The 18,753-nt window shown below is 37.2% G+C and overlaps 1 protein-coding gene across 21 annotated transcripts in view; it reads right to left on the bottom strand.

Annotated features, from left to right (window-relative positions):
• Nucleotides 1-18,753, bottom strand: part of MEF2C (myocyte enhancer factor 2C) — a 172,302-nt gene that overhangs the window by 83,180 nt on the left and 70,369 nt on the right. For 7 of the 21 annotated variants that reach the window (XM_053586873.1, XM_053586798.1, XM_053586760.1 and 4 more), the window contains one exon: nucleotides 13,179-13,374. In XM_053586873.1, coding sequence (XP_053442848.1) covers nucleotides 13,179-13,232 — 54 coding nt within the window. In that variant the 5' untranslated portion in view covers nucleotides 13,233-13,374. Of the gene's footprint in view, nucleotides 1-13,178; nucleotides 13,375-15,142; nucleotides 15,483-16,459; nucleotides 16,613-18,753 lie in introns of those variants that run through there. The other 14 variants (XM_053586742.1, XM_053586740.1, XM_053586836.1 and 11 more) reach the window with 9 other exon arrangements.

Raw genomic sequence — 18,753 nt, 5'->3', positions numbered from 1 at the left:
AAATTTAATTTTATAGTTACAGGGCACAGAGATAAAGGGAAGGATCTAAGGGTTTGGAATGATTGTGTTCATTTAGCAAAAAGTTATTGAACTTTCTCATGAGTTTAGATTTTCAAAGAATATGTATTTGGAAAAGAGGCTGATGAAATTCTCATGTACAATATTATACACTTGAGGTGGCTGGTAGTAATTTAGTTGGTATAAACATGGCTAAAGAACTATACTTAATGAGGTTTAATTGATCAATGTTAAGTTTAATGGAAAAGTCTCTGGTAGAGACACGGAGTTCATTCGGTACCTTCCGGTCCCAGGCAACATTCTTAGATGAAGATATGGAAGGCGTGCTTATCAGATCTGCATGTAACATAAATCTGGGTGGTAGAGCCAACCCAATATATGGTAGAGTCTATATTTATAGCTCCTTCTGCAGACTTTAGAAAGCTGGGTCACAAAAAACAAGGTGAATTAACAGGGATAATTTTAAAGAGTGAGTTCACATTTTTAAAAAACAACTACACAAGCTCAGGTTGGAGGAAAATTAACACGGTGCTGCAATGAGGAAAGGTTCCTGAAGTCACAGTGTTCCACAGCACTATCCCACTGATGCTTTCGTCGGTCAGAACCACTTCTGGTGCTGTATTCACTTCTGAGAGTTATATTTTAGGAAGGCACTGACAATATTAGAACTTCTACAGAATGTTAGATCAATACAGGGTCTGATAACAATTTTTCATGAAGAACCACTGAGGGGATCTGGAAGGTTTAACTCAGAAAAAATAAGAGTTAAAAGTGAAATGCTAAACGCTTTCCAAGGTCTGAAGCATTGTGGCTGTGTGATGAGACACACGAGTTACTGTTCTATTCCATAGAGTGAAATGAGAAAGCCTTGTTGAAAATCATCAAGAGGGTGAAAACAAGGGAAAAATCTAGTGATGAGAACTGTCCAAGAGCAGACTTAGCGCGACCCAAGTAGGAAGCAGCTTGTTCCTGAACATGTCCAGAGGAGGTGTATCTTAGGAAGCTGTAGAGGGTGTTCCTGAATTAAGCAGGAATTGGACTAGACACTTCAAAAATTCTCATTCTGATTTTTAGATGTTCAGATTCTCTGCCAAGGTAGCACAGACTTCTGGGCAAAAGGGAAGTTAAGAGTAGTAATATGATTCAAGCAAGCGTCCACCCTACAGAATGCTTTATGTTTTGGTTACTCAATTCCATCAATGTTATTATCATCTCTAATTTCCAATTCCCATGATATAAAATGGGGTAATTTCTTTTTGTAATTAGAAGGGATACGAAAGACTGTGAAGAATCTGAGTAGACGTTATCACATGGTGTGCTGAAAATGAACATAAAAGTAATTGTCCAGGTTGATAACATAGGAATTCACATTATTAAAATATTTCTACACAATCAGGCCCAGCATGGTGGCTCATGCTTATAATCCTAGCACTCTGGGAGGCCTAGGCAGGTGGTTCACCTGAGCTCGGGAATTTGAGACCAGCCTGAACAAGAGCAAGATCCCTGTCTCTACTAAAAATAGAAAAACTAGGCAGGCTTTCTGGTGGGCAGTTGTATTGCCAGTTACTGGGGAGTCTGAGACAAGATGAACTCTTGAACCCAAGAGTTTGAGGTTCTGTGAACTGTGATGCCAAAGCTCTGCCTCAAAAAACAAAAACAAAGTATTCCTAAAGAATTAGCATAAATGCATCTTTACTGGGGCAGTGTGGTGTAGAAGGAAAATCATGGGAATTGAAAATCAAGTCTGGGCTCTGCCATTTATGCGCTGTGTGCCCTTGAGTAAACTGCTTAACTGACCTGAACCCCAGTTTCCTCACTGGTAAAATGGGAGGCAATGATAGACTTCTCAGTTTTATGAGCTAGACAAAGGGATAAATACAAGTGTTAAGTGACTGTGAAATGCTGCCCAAGACAAGATGTATCTTTTCTCTGATGAACCAGGCTTAGTCACTTCTTGTTACATACTGTGAAAGCCTGCTCTCTTGAGACCTGTCAATTTGTGTTACCATTATTTACTTATGTCTGGATTAGAGGTCTTCTTCAGCTAGATCCTGGACCATCTTCTCTTCATCCTTTTAAACTGACATCCAAGAACAATACTTGACTACTACTCATTGAATGAATGAAATATACAGATGGAGGAATTACGCATTTTTTGCCATCAAAAATGAATAGCTAAAAATAAATTACTATGTGGGGGCACCTGTGGCTCAAAGGAGTAGGGTGCCAGCCTCATATACCGGAGGTGGTGGGTTCAAACCCGGCCCTGACCAAAAACCGCAGTAAAAAATAATATATATATATATAAATTAATAAAATAAATATAATAAAATAATAAATTACTATGGATGCTCAGACTAGCAGGATGTTTGTTACCAAGAGAAGACAATTTCATGGACTTCTTTTAATTGTCATTTCAGCTTATAGTAAAAAACATACATTTTTGTAAAACCGAACAAGAGATAATCTTGTCTGGGTCAAATTTTGTGTATGGGTTTGTTGGTGAAAGTGGAATCTACCATATCTGTTATACTGTTTTTAGATAAGAGTTTATTTGGTGAATTTTTTCTAAGAGGTTCACAGACCACATTTGACAGTATCTCTTTGAAGTTATTATTTGGCACAGATTATCATCCCGTTTCTCAGATGAATACTACAAAGATGTGAATTGCTTTACCCAAGTTCTCCAAACGATCAACTAGAAATAGAACCCTCTTCATAAACAATTCGTCCTTTTATCCATTACTCAGTTTTCCTTCTCTATTTTATTTTATTTACTTACTTATTTTTGAGACAGAGTCTTAACTCTGTTGCCCTGGGTAGAGTGTCACGCATCATCGCAGCGTACAGCAACCTCAAACTCGTGGGCTAAAGAGGTTCTCTTGCCTCAGCCTCCTGAGTAGCTGGGACTATAAAGCACCTGCCATGATGTCCAGCTAGCTTTCTATTCTTAGTAGAAAAGACAGAGCAGAGATAGCATCTTGCTCTTACAAGGCTGGTCTAGAACTCCTGAGCTCAAGCAATCCACCTGCCTTGGCCTTCCAGAAAGCTACGATTACAGGTGTCAGCCCCTGTGCCCAGTCTCCTTCCCTACTTCAGATACCTATGCATTTCAGGAGCTGCAGTTCAGCAAAGCATGGGCCCAGCCAACTGTTTACTGAGCAATGTACAGGTACTCTTCTTTGGAATGTTATATGTGTCAAGAGCCATCAGAAATTCTGAGGAGTCCAAGCGGAGTAGTGCCCAACACATGAATTAATATGAAGATAGCTTTCTAGGTTAAAACAAACAAACAAAAAATAATGCTTAGAACACTGAGAACACATTTGTTTTTAGATTCTGGTGTGGACTCGATAGCCAGCTCTACCCTTAGACACCGGCCATTCCCACTGAAGCCTGTGAGAGCCACATGTGTGCCGTAGGGGGCATACACCAGTTCTATATTTATAGATGTTTATTTAAATTTCACAAAATGGGAAGTATTTTAGTTGGAAGCAAATACAGGTCTGCTTACAGCCAGAATTAAAAGGTAGGCCTCTGACTTACACATAAGCAATGTAAATGACAAGTTCTAAAAACAGAGGAGGAGTCCCGTGTCATTTCCTACCGGGCAGGGAAATTAGCCTGACTCCCGTGCCACGGGAAGGGCATTGCATGGTCTGTCTCCACCCCACGTGCCTGCTCCCTCGGCCCAACGCCTCGTCCTGGCCCCATTCATAAAGTCACCTCAGAAGAACTTCACTGCTGCATTAACTGTGATAATCCTTGTGCTTTACAGAAAAGAGTTCTGAACAAATGAAAGAAAAGGACCTTTGGAAACAGCAGCTACCCACATCTGCAAGAATAATTAAGGCCTAACTCCAAATGACTTCAGACGTATCATAAGGGAAGCAACAATAATCTTATCTGCAGGTCCCAAACACTTCTTCCCATCAATCAGAATATTTTCAGCCTAATCTTATTTGAGCCTCAGGGTTCTCAACGAGTGGAGAAGTTTTTACTCATTTCTTTAACTCATAAAGTGATAGCAGTTTCTTTGTTTTAGGATGTGTTGGGGGCTAAAATACCCAGCTAATTCTCTTTTCAAAGTTTTGAGGTTTTATCTTTTTTTTCCTCTCTCTACATAGACTCACGATAAATATAACTCTCATTCTATGAAAATATTTCAGATCTCCTCCTCCCCCATCCCCTCGCCTAGATCATCTCACAGTTTCCTCCCAGTCAAGGAAATGGAATGACTAATGAGTGACAGACAGACAGTTCCTAGATACAATACGCTCTGTAATCCAGAAGCCACAGGTCTTCCTATGTGTTTAAAGGGGTTAGGGATGGAGTCAAGAGTCTGTAACGACAATCTTTAATTGAAAAAAAGGGAAATGCCTTCCTAAGGCTCCCCTCCCCCCACCTTGTTTCTGAGAGTAAGTAATGGCACAACTGTTCTAAAGTATTCCTCTTCAGTTTTATTTTGTTTAATTCAGTCTGTCATTAGAAAGGCTTGCAAGCTTGAGGCCTGATGATTACTCTCGATGGGAGGGAGTGATTCCACTACAGACTTGTGTTCTAGACAAGCGATCCTTTATACAATGATGGGGCCTGCCATGTTAAATGAAAGGCTCTTTAAAGGAGAGGGGCTCTTTCAAGCAGACTGCTACCACATACTTCTGACCCTCCAGCAAAACTTGCGAGGATGAGCCAGCAGTGTGTTCTTCTGCAAAGAGGACTATTGTCCTCATTAGCCTCAAGCAAATTGAGCCATGCTCTGCTGAAATATAGCAGCTTTTCCAAAGGATTTCCAGGCAGTAGTTCCTAAAATTCTGAACTTGATAGAAAGATTAAAATAAGGGGCTCAGTGTGTATTTAGAGCTATAATGACCCCTCACCCTAAATCAACACCCCAAGTCCCAAAATAAAACTCCCAATCTTGTGCATGGCACACTATTTTGAGGAAAAATAATAAACAGTGACTTAGATCACAGTCAAGTAATGGAATGCGTATTAATGAAATCTGTTAAGTGTTTATTAAAATCCAGAGTCTGGATTTTAAAATCTGTGACAGCTGATTTCTAATACATTTTTGCCTATAAGAGGAACAGGAAGAAGCCTGATCTAAAATTATTGAATTAATAGGGATTTAAGAGACTTTATTGTGGCCCATTTTAAAACCTAGGAATATTTTTGGCTTTTTGAAAGAGAAGACCAGAATGATATACTTTTACGTTTTCATCTGTGCTGCTCAGATCGGCTTGGTCCGGGGTAAAGGATTGATTTATGTTCTTAATCCAACCTGGGATGCAGTTATAAAATAAATACTCCGGTTTCTCTATACCTCATCTACATAAATTGATATTAAGAAGAATCAAATAAACCAGGTTAATATTTTAGGGGCAAAAACATGTTTACGAGTTCAACAAAGCCAAAATGTGCCTAAGGTAAAGGTCAAAGAATACTTCATTCCCTGCAGAGCGAGTGGTCAGGAAGCACATTTGTCTACATCTTCCTGTCATAACAGGAAGAGTGTAACTTCTTCCTCTCCACAATTGCTTCAGGTCCACCTCCTCACTCCAGTATTTTCTCCCTCAGGGCCTTCCAAATCAATCCTTTCAAGACAGAAGGCAGGAGGCTGTCTCGGCTGTAGTTTCCAAATAGTTACATTTGTTGAAATGTTATTTAAATGTTAGTGATTTTCTTAAATTAAACTGTTCCAATTTAAAATTAAAGTTAAATTTCTAAACATTTAGACTGGTTCTCTTATCCGTATTAATGGTCCAACATGTTTCAAGAGAAACACAAATACATATTGCATATTATGGAATTTTAATTTACTTCCATTTCATTCTGTCATTTTTTTTATTTGCCAAAGCCATTATTCTCAGAAGAAATAAAGTTTCCAAATCATCTTCAATAAGAACATATTGAGTTGCAAAACCTTTAAAAATATTTTCACCATAATGATTTTTTTTTTTTTTGTGGTTTTTGGCCGGGGCTGGGTTTGAACCCACCACCTCTGGCATATGGGACCAGCGCCCTACTCACTGAACCACAAGCGCCGCCCACACCATAATGATTTTTGAAGTAGTTCCATTTTAAATGAAACCAAGGGTAATGTTGAAGAAAGTCTAGACTGCAGAGGACATGGCTTTTGAAACAATTAGAAATGTGTCTTTTACTTTATAGTTCGAAACAAACCTCTTGGTTTACATGGTCTATTTATAATGTTAGTATTTTTAGTGTTGGTTTCTCTGTAATACAGTGTCACACGTAGTTTGTGCATTTGCAAAGCTAAAGGCGACTTGTACCAAATAGCGGTTCGAGCATGCATTCACAGAGATGACAGGGACCATTCCACGGCAACTGTCTACACAAAATGCCTGAGATACAATAAATATAAGCATCAGAATTTTAAAAAATTATAATGTTAAATAGAAATTATATGAGATACGCAAACTAGAACTGGAAACAATTAAAAACTCCTCAAGTTCAGAGAAGAGTTTATTTCTGAAATGCAGTGACAGAATTCTAGAGGAGACAGTTATCATGTCCTTGTGAAAATTGTGGTCTCTGTTTGATTTCCTACCAAAGAAAAACTAATGAATGAGTTTGAGGGCAGCCGGGAACATCTTTCTGGCAGGAATGGAACAGATCCAGCTGACATTAATCTAAAATGTCACAGCTTGTATGTGAGTAGGGAGTGTGTGGCACATTATCACTATGATTCAACTAGATACTTGGGAGATTATTTGTGAATTGTTTTCCAATTGCTAGGAATAAAATAGAAATGAATGGCCTGATGTCACAGCTGTTAAACACAGAATACATTTGAGCACTCTGGCTATTTTTTTTTTTTTTTTTCATTTGGAAACTCTTGAAAGTACAATTTACGCCCCTCCCACCTCCCGCCCATTTTCTTTTTCAAACCCTTCAATCACTAGTAATTCACATTCCTTAAATAAAAACTTCTCTCTTGGTGATTTTAAGATTAATAAAAGAATGATTTAACCTATATGCATGGGGCACCTTTACTCAGGCATCCCCAGTATGCATCACCCTAATTCTACCATGAAACACCCCAATTTTATTGATATAAAATGAATTTAGCACTACTTTTAACACAAGCACAGGGCAGGTGGTTAGTTGTTAAGAAATGATACTAAGAAAAACGCACCATAATCATAATTATGGGCTATCTGGTGACTTATTTTGGACTCAGAGATAGAAAAATCAACACTTTTACCCTGATTGAACTTTTTCTTCATTAGATCTGAAAACAGCTTCTAGATATTTCTTGACTAACAAGGATGCTTCTTACGGTCTTTGAAGTAAAATTGACAAATGTGGAAGTTGTCTTTGTGGAGAGGGAAAGGAAATGCATTCACCATTGTGACTGTGTGCGACTGTGTCACTCTGTTTCCAACTCATGGCTCAGAACTCATCGTAGAATCACTTCTTTGAAACAATTAATTTGTATTTCTCAGTTATCCAATTACATTTAAAAAGCGAATCTATCTCTCTTTTAACAAATTTTATATTAGATTATTAGAATGTAGCTCCCAAATTTATAACTCTAATTAATCCTTTTATTTATTGATGTTCTGGCTATCACCTCAAAGGAAAGTTACATTAAAAATCCCTTTGAAATAAGATCCAAACAGGACAAATTAAGGATTTTTTTTTTTCTTTTTGTAAAGTCTCTTGAGGGAATCTACACATCTCTTTTTATTTTTCGGGTTAGTGTAGAATATACCAGACTTAGTTTTAGAATGTCAGGATGTAGAGACTGTCAGAGGCTGTGTCCACACTCAACACATCTTTTTTTTTTTTTGCAGTTTTTGGCTGGGGCTGGGTTTGAACCCGCCACCTCCGGCATACGGGGCTGGTGCCCTACTCCTTTGAGCCACAGGCGCTGCCTAACACACACTCAACACATTTTTCCAGCTTTTTTTCCGAGCTCATTTTATGTAATTTGTAAGTCATGTAAAGAAACTGAACACAAGAAGAGGAAAAGTTAGAAAATTTATCAGCTAGGAGCTCTGCATTCTTTTAGTTGTAAGGAGACTCTCCAATTAACAGCAGACTATTGCTAATGGACTTTAATTTGTGCCCCAGTTATTTCACAAATCGATGTATTGATAATTACATGAGATTTTGTTTGCCGGCAAAAACTGTTAGTGGGCCAGATCTGATGGAAGAAAAGGAAACTGATGATATTTCAATATATTTTTCCCTTAACTTAACTATTTTAAGTCCTAACTGTGTATTTGGCAAATATTTTCCCCTTGCAGTTATTTAAATATTTAAATGCCATTTTATAACAAGTTGCACAAATAAATTTGGGTTTACCTCTCCTATCCTTTTAAAGTAAGAAAGCTGAGAATTTTGAATGCCAACATGCAAGTAAACGGGTCTAGGCCGAGATGTCTGATTTGTATATTTCTTTCTTCTTATTACAACAGATATAACAGATTTCTAAATATATTCTGTTTGTAAAAGAGTCATGCAAGGACAAAACTCATTAAAAAACCTGACTGTTTCTGGAGCATGATTAAAAAGTGGCACCATGTGAAAGAGGGTAAGATTATGATTGCCTAATTGATGGAGGTATTTCAAGGGTGAAAAGGAAAAATGCAGATGGGGAGACTGAGATCGTGGTGTTAGCATAAGCTGGAGGCTGGAAGTGATAAAGATGGTGACAAGTAGTTAAAAAACAATTTGGTCAGTAACATACATTTGCAAATAAGTCCTACATGCAGAGAATTTAGGAAACCATTTTTCTCCACCTCTGCTGGGCAAATGTCCCGTGTAATCTTTCCTTCCTGTCCAAACGCCCTTCCCTCCCATCAGCAGACTCCCGCCCCGGCAGGGTTCTCTAGCTCCCTATTAGCTTCTGGGACAACTTTGCGCTCCTGCTCTTAACTCTGCTCCACTTTCCTCCATCTTCTCAGTACCCTTTTAGGGTGAAATCCTCGTGGAATGAAGGTTTAGGGACCCTTCTTCACTGTGCTTGCCACATGGCACAGGAGTTATTTTGATAGAAATCATGTTGACGGTAATAGCTAATGGTTCAAAGAGCGTGAGGCAGTAAGAAAAAGTAACAGGTAAACTTGCTGAGCACTAACTACCTGCCAGGTGCTTTACAGTTACCACCTCATTTAATTATCTCCTTGACCTGGGAAGGTAGGTACTATATTTTAACCCTCACTCTACTGATGAGAGGACCGATGAGGAGGGTGATACAGCTGGTAAGTGGCAGAACAGGGACAAGGGCCAGGTTTGTGTGTTTCTAGAAACAGTGCTCTTAGCCATTTGATTATACTGGATGAAGTATGTTAGAACCAGGAAAAGCAATGACACAAAACCATGCTTTCAGCTGTTATATTATACTGGACGCATCATGACATATTTAAGAAAAGCAGGCTCTGTTTTGTTTTGTTTTAAACAGGAGAGATTTGGGCTCAGAGCTTGCCCACTTCCCTAGCTTTAACTGCATTATCTTCGGCCAGTTATTTGGAATTTAAGAGGACCTTCAAAGCTTTGCACTTCCCTGCCTAGCATCTGATCTCTCCTTTCTTCCCTCTGAAGTCACACCCTAGGCTCCAACCCCACTGGCCTTCCTCGGCTCCTCAGCCAAGCTCTTTCCTCTCAGAGCGATTCCAAATACTGTTCCGTCATCTGGGATGCTGACGGGGCCTGAAAGACGGATCTTTTAGCACTTCTGAGGGGCCTTTCTCCAAACTTGATATTAATAAAGTATCTCCTGTTTTTCTTGCAGACACTTGATATGTTCATTCATAGCATGTATGAGTAAAGTTTTTGTCATATATCTAGGTATTTCATGACAGACTATTGCATCCACAAACTATGGCTTACCAATCGGCCTCCCACGTTCGCGTCAGTAAAGCTTTACCTAAAAGAACCACATTCATTCATTTACATGTTGGGTGTGGCTTTCACACTCCTAGGGCAGAGCTGAGCAGCTTAGCAGCTGAGACAGAGAATGTATGGCTGTCAAGGCCAAAAATTTCCTATCTGGTCCTTTACAGAAAAATGTGCTGACCTCCAAAGCAGAAGATAAGATGCATGAAAACTTAGTGTCTGGCACACTGCGATCTAGTATTATTTGATTAAATAAATCAGTGAATTATTCAGGCATAAATAAGGATTAATAAGGATTAAATGGGATAATATACATATATGTAGCCAATCCATAATTAGTAGCTACTTTTATTAAGTTGTCTGAAAATTTTTGTAAGAGATTAGCAATTCAAGTTTTTTTTTTTTTTTTTCAGTTTTTGGCAGAGGCTGGGTTTGAACCCTCCACCTCCAGCATATGGAGCCGGCCCCCTACTCCTTTGAGCCACAGGCACCGCCAGCAATTCAAGATTTTATTTTTATATATTAATCCCCCAAATCCATCATGTTCAGGTTAGAAATTAAGAAAGCAGTTTTATGAACTTTTTATGAACTCAGAAAATAATTTTAATACAAAAAGTTGCTCATTTTTTTCCTCCACTAAACTAGTTCATGTATTGGAGTTTCTGAATTTTAGGTATTTCCTACTTCTGACTTTATGAAGGATAAAGTACAGGCAAAATTCAATTTCAACAATTAGTCATTCTGTTTTACAACAGAATGGTTTATTTCTTAATGATATAAACTTAGGACATTCGTTCTGTAATATTTCATGTCACGCTTTAAGTCAGGATTTCTTTTTCTGGTAAAAACATACCTTGTTCTGTGTGTCTAGCCAAATAAACGATGCAGTGGTGGAACAGTCTTGGACAACTTTTAAGAAAAGATGACATTGAGGCATTGTGTGAGGTTATATAGCAGTCTGCAGCGGGGGCAGCTTGTACAAGGGCAAAGCAGCCAACAGCTTTCTTTTCAACATATGAACACACAGTTTACAGGAAGCACAGGTTAGGGGTTCATCCACATTTGGTATGATACACTGCTCCAGGTTTGCTGGTTTTGATTATTAGAAGTGACCTACATATTCCAAGCTTTCTCCCAAATGACTCTTACAATCATTCTCATCACAGGTAAGAAGTGCGCATGACAAACATATGTAAGATGCTGTTTAAAACTGCCAGCAGTCATCTAAAATAACCACTGAAATGTACCTTAAAATATGGCAGTTTTCAGTTTTACTAATTCCATTTAAAAACCCTGAACTAACCCTAAAGACTGGAGGAAAGAATAAATAGATCTTAAATTCTACAGAATAAAATCAAGAAATCTATCTCTAGAATGAAAAAAGTCATATAAAGCAGAATTTGAATAATTTTTCTTCTCCTCAAGTTCTGACTTCTAACACGGGTTAAAATAACAATTGTAGACGCAACTACATTTTAATTAAGGAAAGATGTTCAATATTTAGCTCAAAAATGTGGTGCTACAATTCTTGCATCCCTGGGTGAGATTTGTGTTCCTTTATAAGGCATAATGAAAGCTCATGAATTCAACTTGCAGTATTTTTCTTTTATCTTTGTAAGCAAAATGATTTAATGGAATTTCATGAACCTAAAATTTACCTGGTATTATTAATGAAGTGTAAATGCTAATTCACGTAACTTTTTACTGTCCTCCAAATAAGTTCTAGTCCACATAAGAGCTCTAAACTGTGAGTAGTACCTGACAGTCAATATATCAGACTTAATATCAAACAATAAGCTAGCTGAAAAATAGTAGTTTTATCTTAACAAAATTACTGCTTTTTGGCTTGACTCATGGCAATAAAAAAATGTGTATGGGGGCGACGCCTGTGGCTCAAAGGGGTAGGGCGCTGGCCCCATATGCCAGAGGTGGTGGGTTCAAATCCAGCCCTGGCCAAAAACTGCAAAAAAAAAAAAAAAAAAAAATGTGTATGGGAACAGTGAAATAATTCTTCATAAATCTCCACGTCATTCATATTCATCCCAAAATAGTTGAAGTCATATGTACCTTAAAATATATCTATAATTTACAGGAGTTAGAGGAGTATAAACTTGAAAACCTAAACACTTTTTTGTTACTTAAAGGCATACTGGCATTGATGGCATAAATAATGTTTATTTATTAGAATTTACACATGTAACAAAATTAAATTTAAAAATCAGTTATGGCCTCACTTATAGGCCCAAGAAAATAAAAGGAAGCAATAGGGGAGATGAGTGCCTATTATAGGGGAAATTACAGTCTGTCCCCCAAGGCTGTCCTTCAAAAGTCTTCTGTGCAACTGGGCAAAAGGCAAACACACTGTTGCCTCCCATAGCCAAGAAATGCCCTTCTGCAGATTCCACTATCCATATGCATGGGCTATCATTTCTCCCAGAGACTACTATTTGATTTTTAACATTAGAATGTGTACAAACCACAGCTATCCTTACACAGCTTAATTAAATCCACTCTCCAGAAGTGTGAAGAAAAATAATAGTCAAATGCAGGCATTCATGATATATAAGTCTTTAACGCCGAATCGAGCATTTGGATGTGTAAAGTCTTCAGAATAGATTAATTGTATCACGCAGACATTATCACTGGAATTCCAGACAAAAACTTATACCACCATCTGCCTCTGTGTTTATGAAATTTAGGATTTAAAGAAAATGGTATGAATTAACAGATAGATCTTGCCTATATATTTTAAGTTATTAGTATCTTGTGTGGGTGTTTTCTTTGTTGTTGCCAGCACAACATTAAAATATTTTGAATGTATTTCAAAGTCTTTTTTTACTGTGAATAGAATGAAAGCCATTTTTTATACAGGATTTTTGGCCTACATTATAAACCTTTCAATGAATGACCACAAAAGGTCTAGTTCCCATGAATATAAGAGTATCTTTGTTTGATGATGCGTGCAATGTAGCAATGTTATGCTTATTAACTCCTAATTATCAAGCTATTCATGTCACAAGAGTGCAGCTCCCATTTAAAATTCAAGTTGAAGTAAAAAGTGAATGACCATGAATGTGTGTCAACTATATTTCTAACAGATAAAATGATTCTCCCCAACCCTTTACATATAAGGACTATTAGTATTTACACTGGCCACATTTAATTCACTAATACTTCTTGTAAAGGATATTTACAGGTTCAAATGTTCTCAATGCCCTTAACATACTCGGGGAAAGTGTAATAAATAGTCTATATAATTAATGATATAAAGAAAAGTTTACTCCACTCACCTGTCTGTTACGTTCATCCATAATCCTCGTAATCTGAATCTTTTTTCTCCCCATAGTCCCCGTTTTTCTTCTCTCTCTCGTTCCTGAAATTATGTATTTTTTCCTTCCTTTTCTTTCTCTTTCCTGTTTCCTCCAAACAAATCTCCTTCTTCAGCACTTACACAGCTCAGTTCCCAAATTCCTGCATTCGTTCCTGCTGAACAAAAAAGACAAATTAAATTTCACTCTAACAGCTAGCCAGTTTCATAAGGACTATGACATTCTAATTTTACCAAGAAATATTAGAATATTTTTAATTGAATGAAAGTAATTATTGAATGAAAACAACTATTTATGAAAAGTACATGTTATATCACAGGCAGGTGGATATCAAATAGCAATTATTTGTTTTTATAATTAAAATAATCTTACAAGTAATTTAACAAGCCAAATAAATGATACAAACTATGCTTTAATGCCCAATACTTGAAATGTATTTTTTGTAAAAAGTTTCTTAATATTTTTTAATGAAATTAGGTGACAATTTCATCCTTCTGTTACGAAAAATTACCTAAATCAGAGAGTTAATGAACCTTTATGTACCTGTGTATGCTAAGTAGGGCAGCTAATTCATTTCTGAAGGGAAAACAATCTTCTGTTTTGACAGCAGAGGTGATAACGTCCGGCGTTATGCAAATAGGATGGACGATTATGAAAGTGCTATTTGATATATGTAAATGTCAACTAATTTAAATCTAAGCACTTTAATATTATTTTAAAAAAACTGCTATGAGAACACTGTAAAAATAACATGAGGTATTTAATCTCACATCAGTAGTGATACTGTTTCCTTTTTGAAAGCCCTTAAACTATATCTTGAATGTAATAATCAAAAAAGATAATAGTTGATAGAAAATAAATGGTGCAAAAATTAATATTATTATTTCATTTAAAACTATGTATTTTTTCACAATAAACCACCAGCCCTCTAATTTCAAATATTTAAAAAAGACATATTATTTCTCTTTGGGGAGTAAGATATAAAATTACAGAAGCTCAAAATTATTTACTGGAGAGCTCTAGGTCATGAATTAAAATTAAATAAAGGATCATCAATAACATGAGATAAACCCTAAGAACGCAGAATATTAAAAGCATACAATATGCTTTGTTTAAAATTATATCTGAAAAAATTTGAAATATGAAAGTTAACAAGAAAGCATTCCACAGTAGTTTCTTCATTTGCAAGCAACAGCTTCAATTGTTCTGTCTCAACTTATGTCAATGAAAGTAAGTACTTTATACACTGCTCAGAATTTCCCTGTTTATTTTAGCTGGTGTCTGACAACAAACCTGATAAATTCCCACATGTATTATGTAACGCTAAGCCAATGTCCTGGCTATAATAGATTATTTGGCTCCAATTCAAAGTCCTTGGAACAGGAAGGCCGTTACACACTTGGTCTGATCATTAGCTGTCTTTTGATTTCTTTAATTTAATTTCCAAATTCTTTATCACCTTGGGTAAATTTTTTTTAATTTAAGTTTTCAGTGATTATCTAATTGCAGAAGCTATTATGATATAATTAGTTCTGGTGGATTAAGTGCTGCTTAATACTAGGACTATCCATTCTCTTTGGCCCATCTTTCTACTACACTGCAGTTCAATTCTGCCTCCCAGAATATATATCTTGAGTAAAATCACGACCACACAGTGTTCATCAAAAACCAATACTCCAGCTATACTTTTAAAACATTGGAAGTACTTCAAAAGGTTTAAAGAGTTATAGAAATAACACATTTGACAACCACAGGTGAGACAATCAGCTAGAAAATGTTAAAATCATCCTAAACTCTGAAAGACCCGCAAAGCATAATTGCATCATATATTCAATGTTGCCAAACACTGTCCATCTGTCTATTTTTAGAAATAGTCTTAAGTATCACTCAACTGGGCAAGTCTCCCGTGTTTCCTATAGTCTTACCTTGGAAGCAAGCAGCACGTTAAAATAGTATTTCCAAGCATGTGCCAAGACCCCAAAGAGACCAACAGGCTTTCTTGATGACAGAAAGAACCACCCGTGAATCCACAGCAAGTGCATATGGGAGAGTTTTCTTTCCTTTCGCTTAGCTGAGGGTGGTGGCCCTATCGGCTTACAGGACTGTGCCTGCCTAAGCGCTTATTCACTTTAAGGTGGAAGGTCAGGGTGAACAGATTAGAACATGGTGGCAAGGCAGAGGAGAGGAGAACGTCTACAGATACTGATTTCAAAATACATTATAAATAACCAAACAAGCAGAGAAACATCCCTGGAGAAAAGTCTCCTCAGAACGGCAGAGTTCCTGATGAGTCAAACTTCAACAAGTTCCTCCGTATCACCACCCCACATTTCACAGCTTTGAGATGAGATGACTTTTACAAAGAGCAGAGCAAGGACTTTTAATTCTTAAAACATGATGGAAAACATTTGTTCACAATGAATGTGTGTGCGTGTGTGCGCACGCACATAATGTTTGATAAAAATGCCATTGAATGTATTTTCCTTCTTGAAGCATGCAAAGCAAGTTAGGAAGAAAGCAAGTTTAGGTTTCAGTAGAACCAAACCGGGTTTTTCTGGTATCAATCAATATTTCCTGAGTGCTGCCTTCCAAACATTGCTAAAATGCAAAATTCGATATCAATTTCATATATGCAGAGTGATCCATGGTGGTGATGTGACCAAGTAACTGTTCATGAAGTAAAATGTGTCATGAAACATGTGGCTTAGAACACTGGATTACGGGGCACTACATTTCAAGGTTGTCAGTAGAAATTAGGAAGGTTAACAGGAGCTTACCCGTTGTTTTCTTAGCATAACTGTCTTTCTAAGCTGACTTCCATGCAGGAGCTATAATGTGAGGTTGGTTTCAAGTATTAAATTGCAGGAGGCCTACAGCAGTGGAGAAGGATGATGTAACTTAAGTAATCTATAAAATTGCTTTGTATGGACATGAAAAAAAAGAATGTAACAGCTAAACGACAGGTAGCAGAATTTCAACTTACGCCGAGAACTTTCATTATATACCATCAACCATAAGCTTAAAATAATTCCAGCAGCCTGGCCACGCTACTTTTTTCCACATGAAAGAAGCAATTTTTGGAAAATGACAGAGTTATATATAAACAATCAGTAATTAAAAAAAAAACAAAAAAGAAAAAAGAAATACTCTACTATAGTTAACACTCTACAGAGTTACAGTCTTCTGCTTTTTTTTTCTTTTTGCCAACCTAAATAAAAGAAAAATAAAATGAGGCTGCTTACTAAAAAGGGGAACTTCATTATGGCAGACTTCTGTTCACTGTGAGTTTGGCACACGCAGGCAGATGAAGGCAAAGTAAGGTTTGAGACCCAAGTGGAGAGGAATTTTTCTTCTGGACAGATGCTACAGATCGTCCTATGCCTGCAGTTACAAACAAGTTCCCTTGAGTGGCACCTCCCTCCCCCTCCTTCTCCTCCTCCCTCCCTTCCTCGGACAAATCCCTCCCAGTTAGCACAGAAGAATCTTGACAGAATGGCAGGAAACACGCACACAGACTGGTCAGGGAAGGATGTGATGTCAGCAACCACGAACAATAAAAGGTGTAAAGGTGCTTCCTTCCCTAAACTGTTCCAGAAGTGTAAAATGGGAACCAAAACTCTCCACTTCCTTCTCTGAGCAGAACCGTCGGCGTGTGCTGTGCTGTGCGCCCCACACAGAGGCCTTGGAGAGGTTCAGAGAAGGGACAGTGAGAGAAATCCAGACTGAGGACGTGATTTTTTAATTTCCATTTTTCAGACACCTGAGAAAAACCCACTTCGGCTCTAGGTCAGTTTTTTGTTATGACTGCTTCAATAAATAAAAGCGAGGAACAAACACGGAGTTTACTCTGGGGCAGTAGGCATTCTGTCTCAACCCCGGTTTGCCATGCCTGAAACAAATCATCTCACACAGACAGCGCAGCCCAATGGTCCAGAGCTACCCTTTAAAGCAAATGAAGAATTCTGTACAAGCAAAGACCTGAAATGGACTGATTATTAGTTTTGGTAAAGAACAGAATCATGAAAACTGTCAATCAATCAACGCTTGTTGGTAAAATACATTGATTACTTGGTCCCCCTCATTAAAACAAATATAGATATATATGTATGTGTATAAACTGAAGGGAAAAAGAGTCTTACGTTACTGAGGCTTTCAAGGTTCCTAAAAAAAAAAAAATTAAAACTAGGAACCACGGCAAATAACAAACTTTCAGTCCATACTGAAACTATGTATTTTAATTTCATCACTATTAGGCTCTTTCTAACATGGAAATGTCATTCTACCATAAGGTTTCTGTAGGAAGAAAACCACATACCGAGTGGATCTGAGTCATCATCAGATTTCAATCATCTTCCCACAACACTTTGATTTAGAAGTTAAACATAACCTTCAGTTACGTGTTTTGATCTTAGAGACTGCCATGCCACATTAAAAGATGTGGGAAGAAATTAATCCTCTTCTGCTAAACTTATCTTCACAAGGCATATATTTCGCTACAGTACGTACAATACAGTCACTAAAATAAAACAGCCTATGAATACTGATAAAAACATTCAAATATGTAATATCAATTTACAAAGAAAAATTCTAAAATTTCAAGGCTGAAAAGCGAGCACACTACATACTATAACAAGAAATAACACTGTTAAATAAATACAAGCTGGATAGTTAGGAAGGGGCAAAAATGATCCTAAGCTCAGTTGCTACAAATCTGGTATTAACTATTAATAAGTAAAACAATTAAGCGGTTCGTTATCATTTTAAATGGAAAATTTTGGTCATTGCATTGCATCTACATACATTTAACTTTCTACTTTGTGATTTATTTGAAAGACACAGGAGGCATGTAGTTATATTTTGGTTAAAGGGAACAAGCAGAAAATTGTACTTTTTTTCATTAAAAGATATTCTGAACTTCAAAAGATATAACCAAATTATTGTTTTTGTTGGTACTCGACTGTGTGGTATCTCATGAGTTGAGGAATTTTTCTTTGGTTCCAAAATTCACTCTATTTCTCTTTATTTTACCAAATATCTTATTTAATGTTATATTACCCTAACTATGAGTGCAACCTGAGTTCATTTCAAAGTCACACAGCCAACACTCATCCCTCTAAGGGTAATTAATAAAAGAACAGTCATTTTCTTCCCACTTGATAAATACCATCATGCCAAAAACAAATTTTCGCGCGGTGGCTCAGGCTTGTAATCCTAGCACTTCGGGAGGCCGAGACAGGTGGATTGCTTGAGCTCAGGAGTCCAATGCCAGCCTCAGCAAGAGCAAACATTTCTACTAAAAATAAAAAACTCCTAGGCATTGTGGTAACTGCCTATAGTCCCAGCTACTCGGGAAGGCTGAGGCAAGAGGACTGCTCGAGCCCAGGAGTTTGAGGTTGCTGTGAGCCTGGGACAACAGAGTGAGACTCTGCCTCAAAAATACAAAAAACAATAAACAAAACAAAAAAATCCAAATTTATTTTCCTAATTTATCCCAATTTAGTATCAACATGATACTGAGTTATCTTTAAGTCTCAGT

This window comes from Nycticebus coucang, chromosome 1 (genome assembly GCF_027406575.1).
Source record: "Nycticebus coucang isolate mNycCou1 chromosome 1, mNycCou1.pri, whole genome shotgun sequence".
NCBI classification, from domain to species: domain Eukaryota; kingdom Metazoa; phylum Chordata; class Mammalia; order Primates; family Lorisidae; genus Nycticebus; species Nycticebus coucang.
Note: the sequence above shows the minus strand (reverse complement) of the source record. Positions and strands in the feature narration are given on the sequence as shown.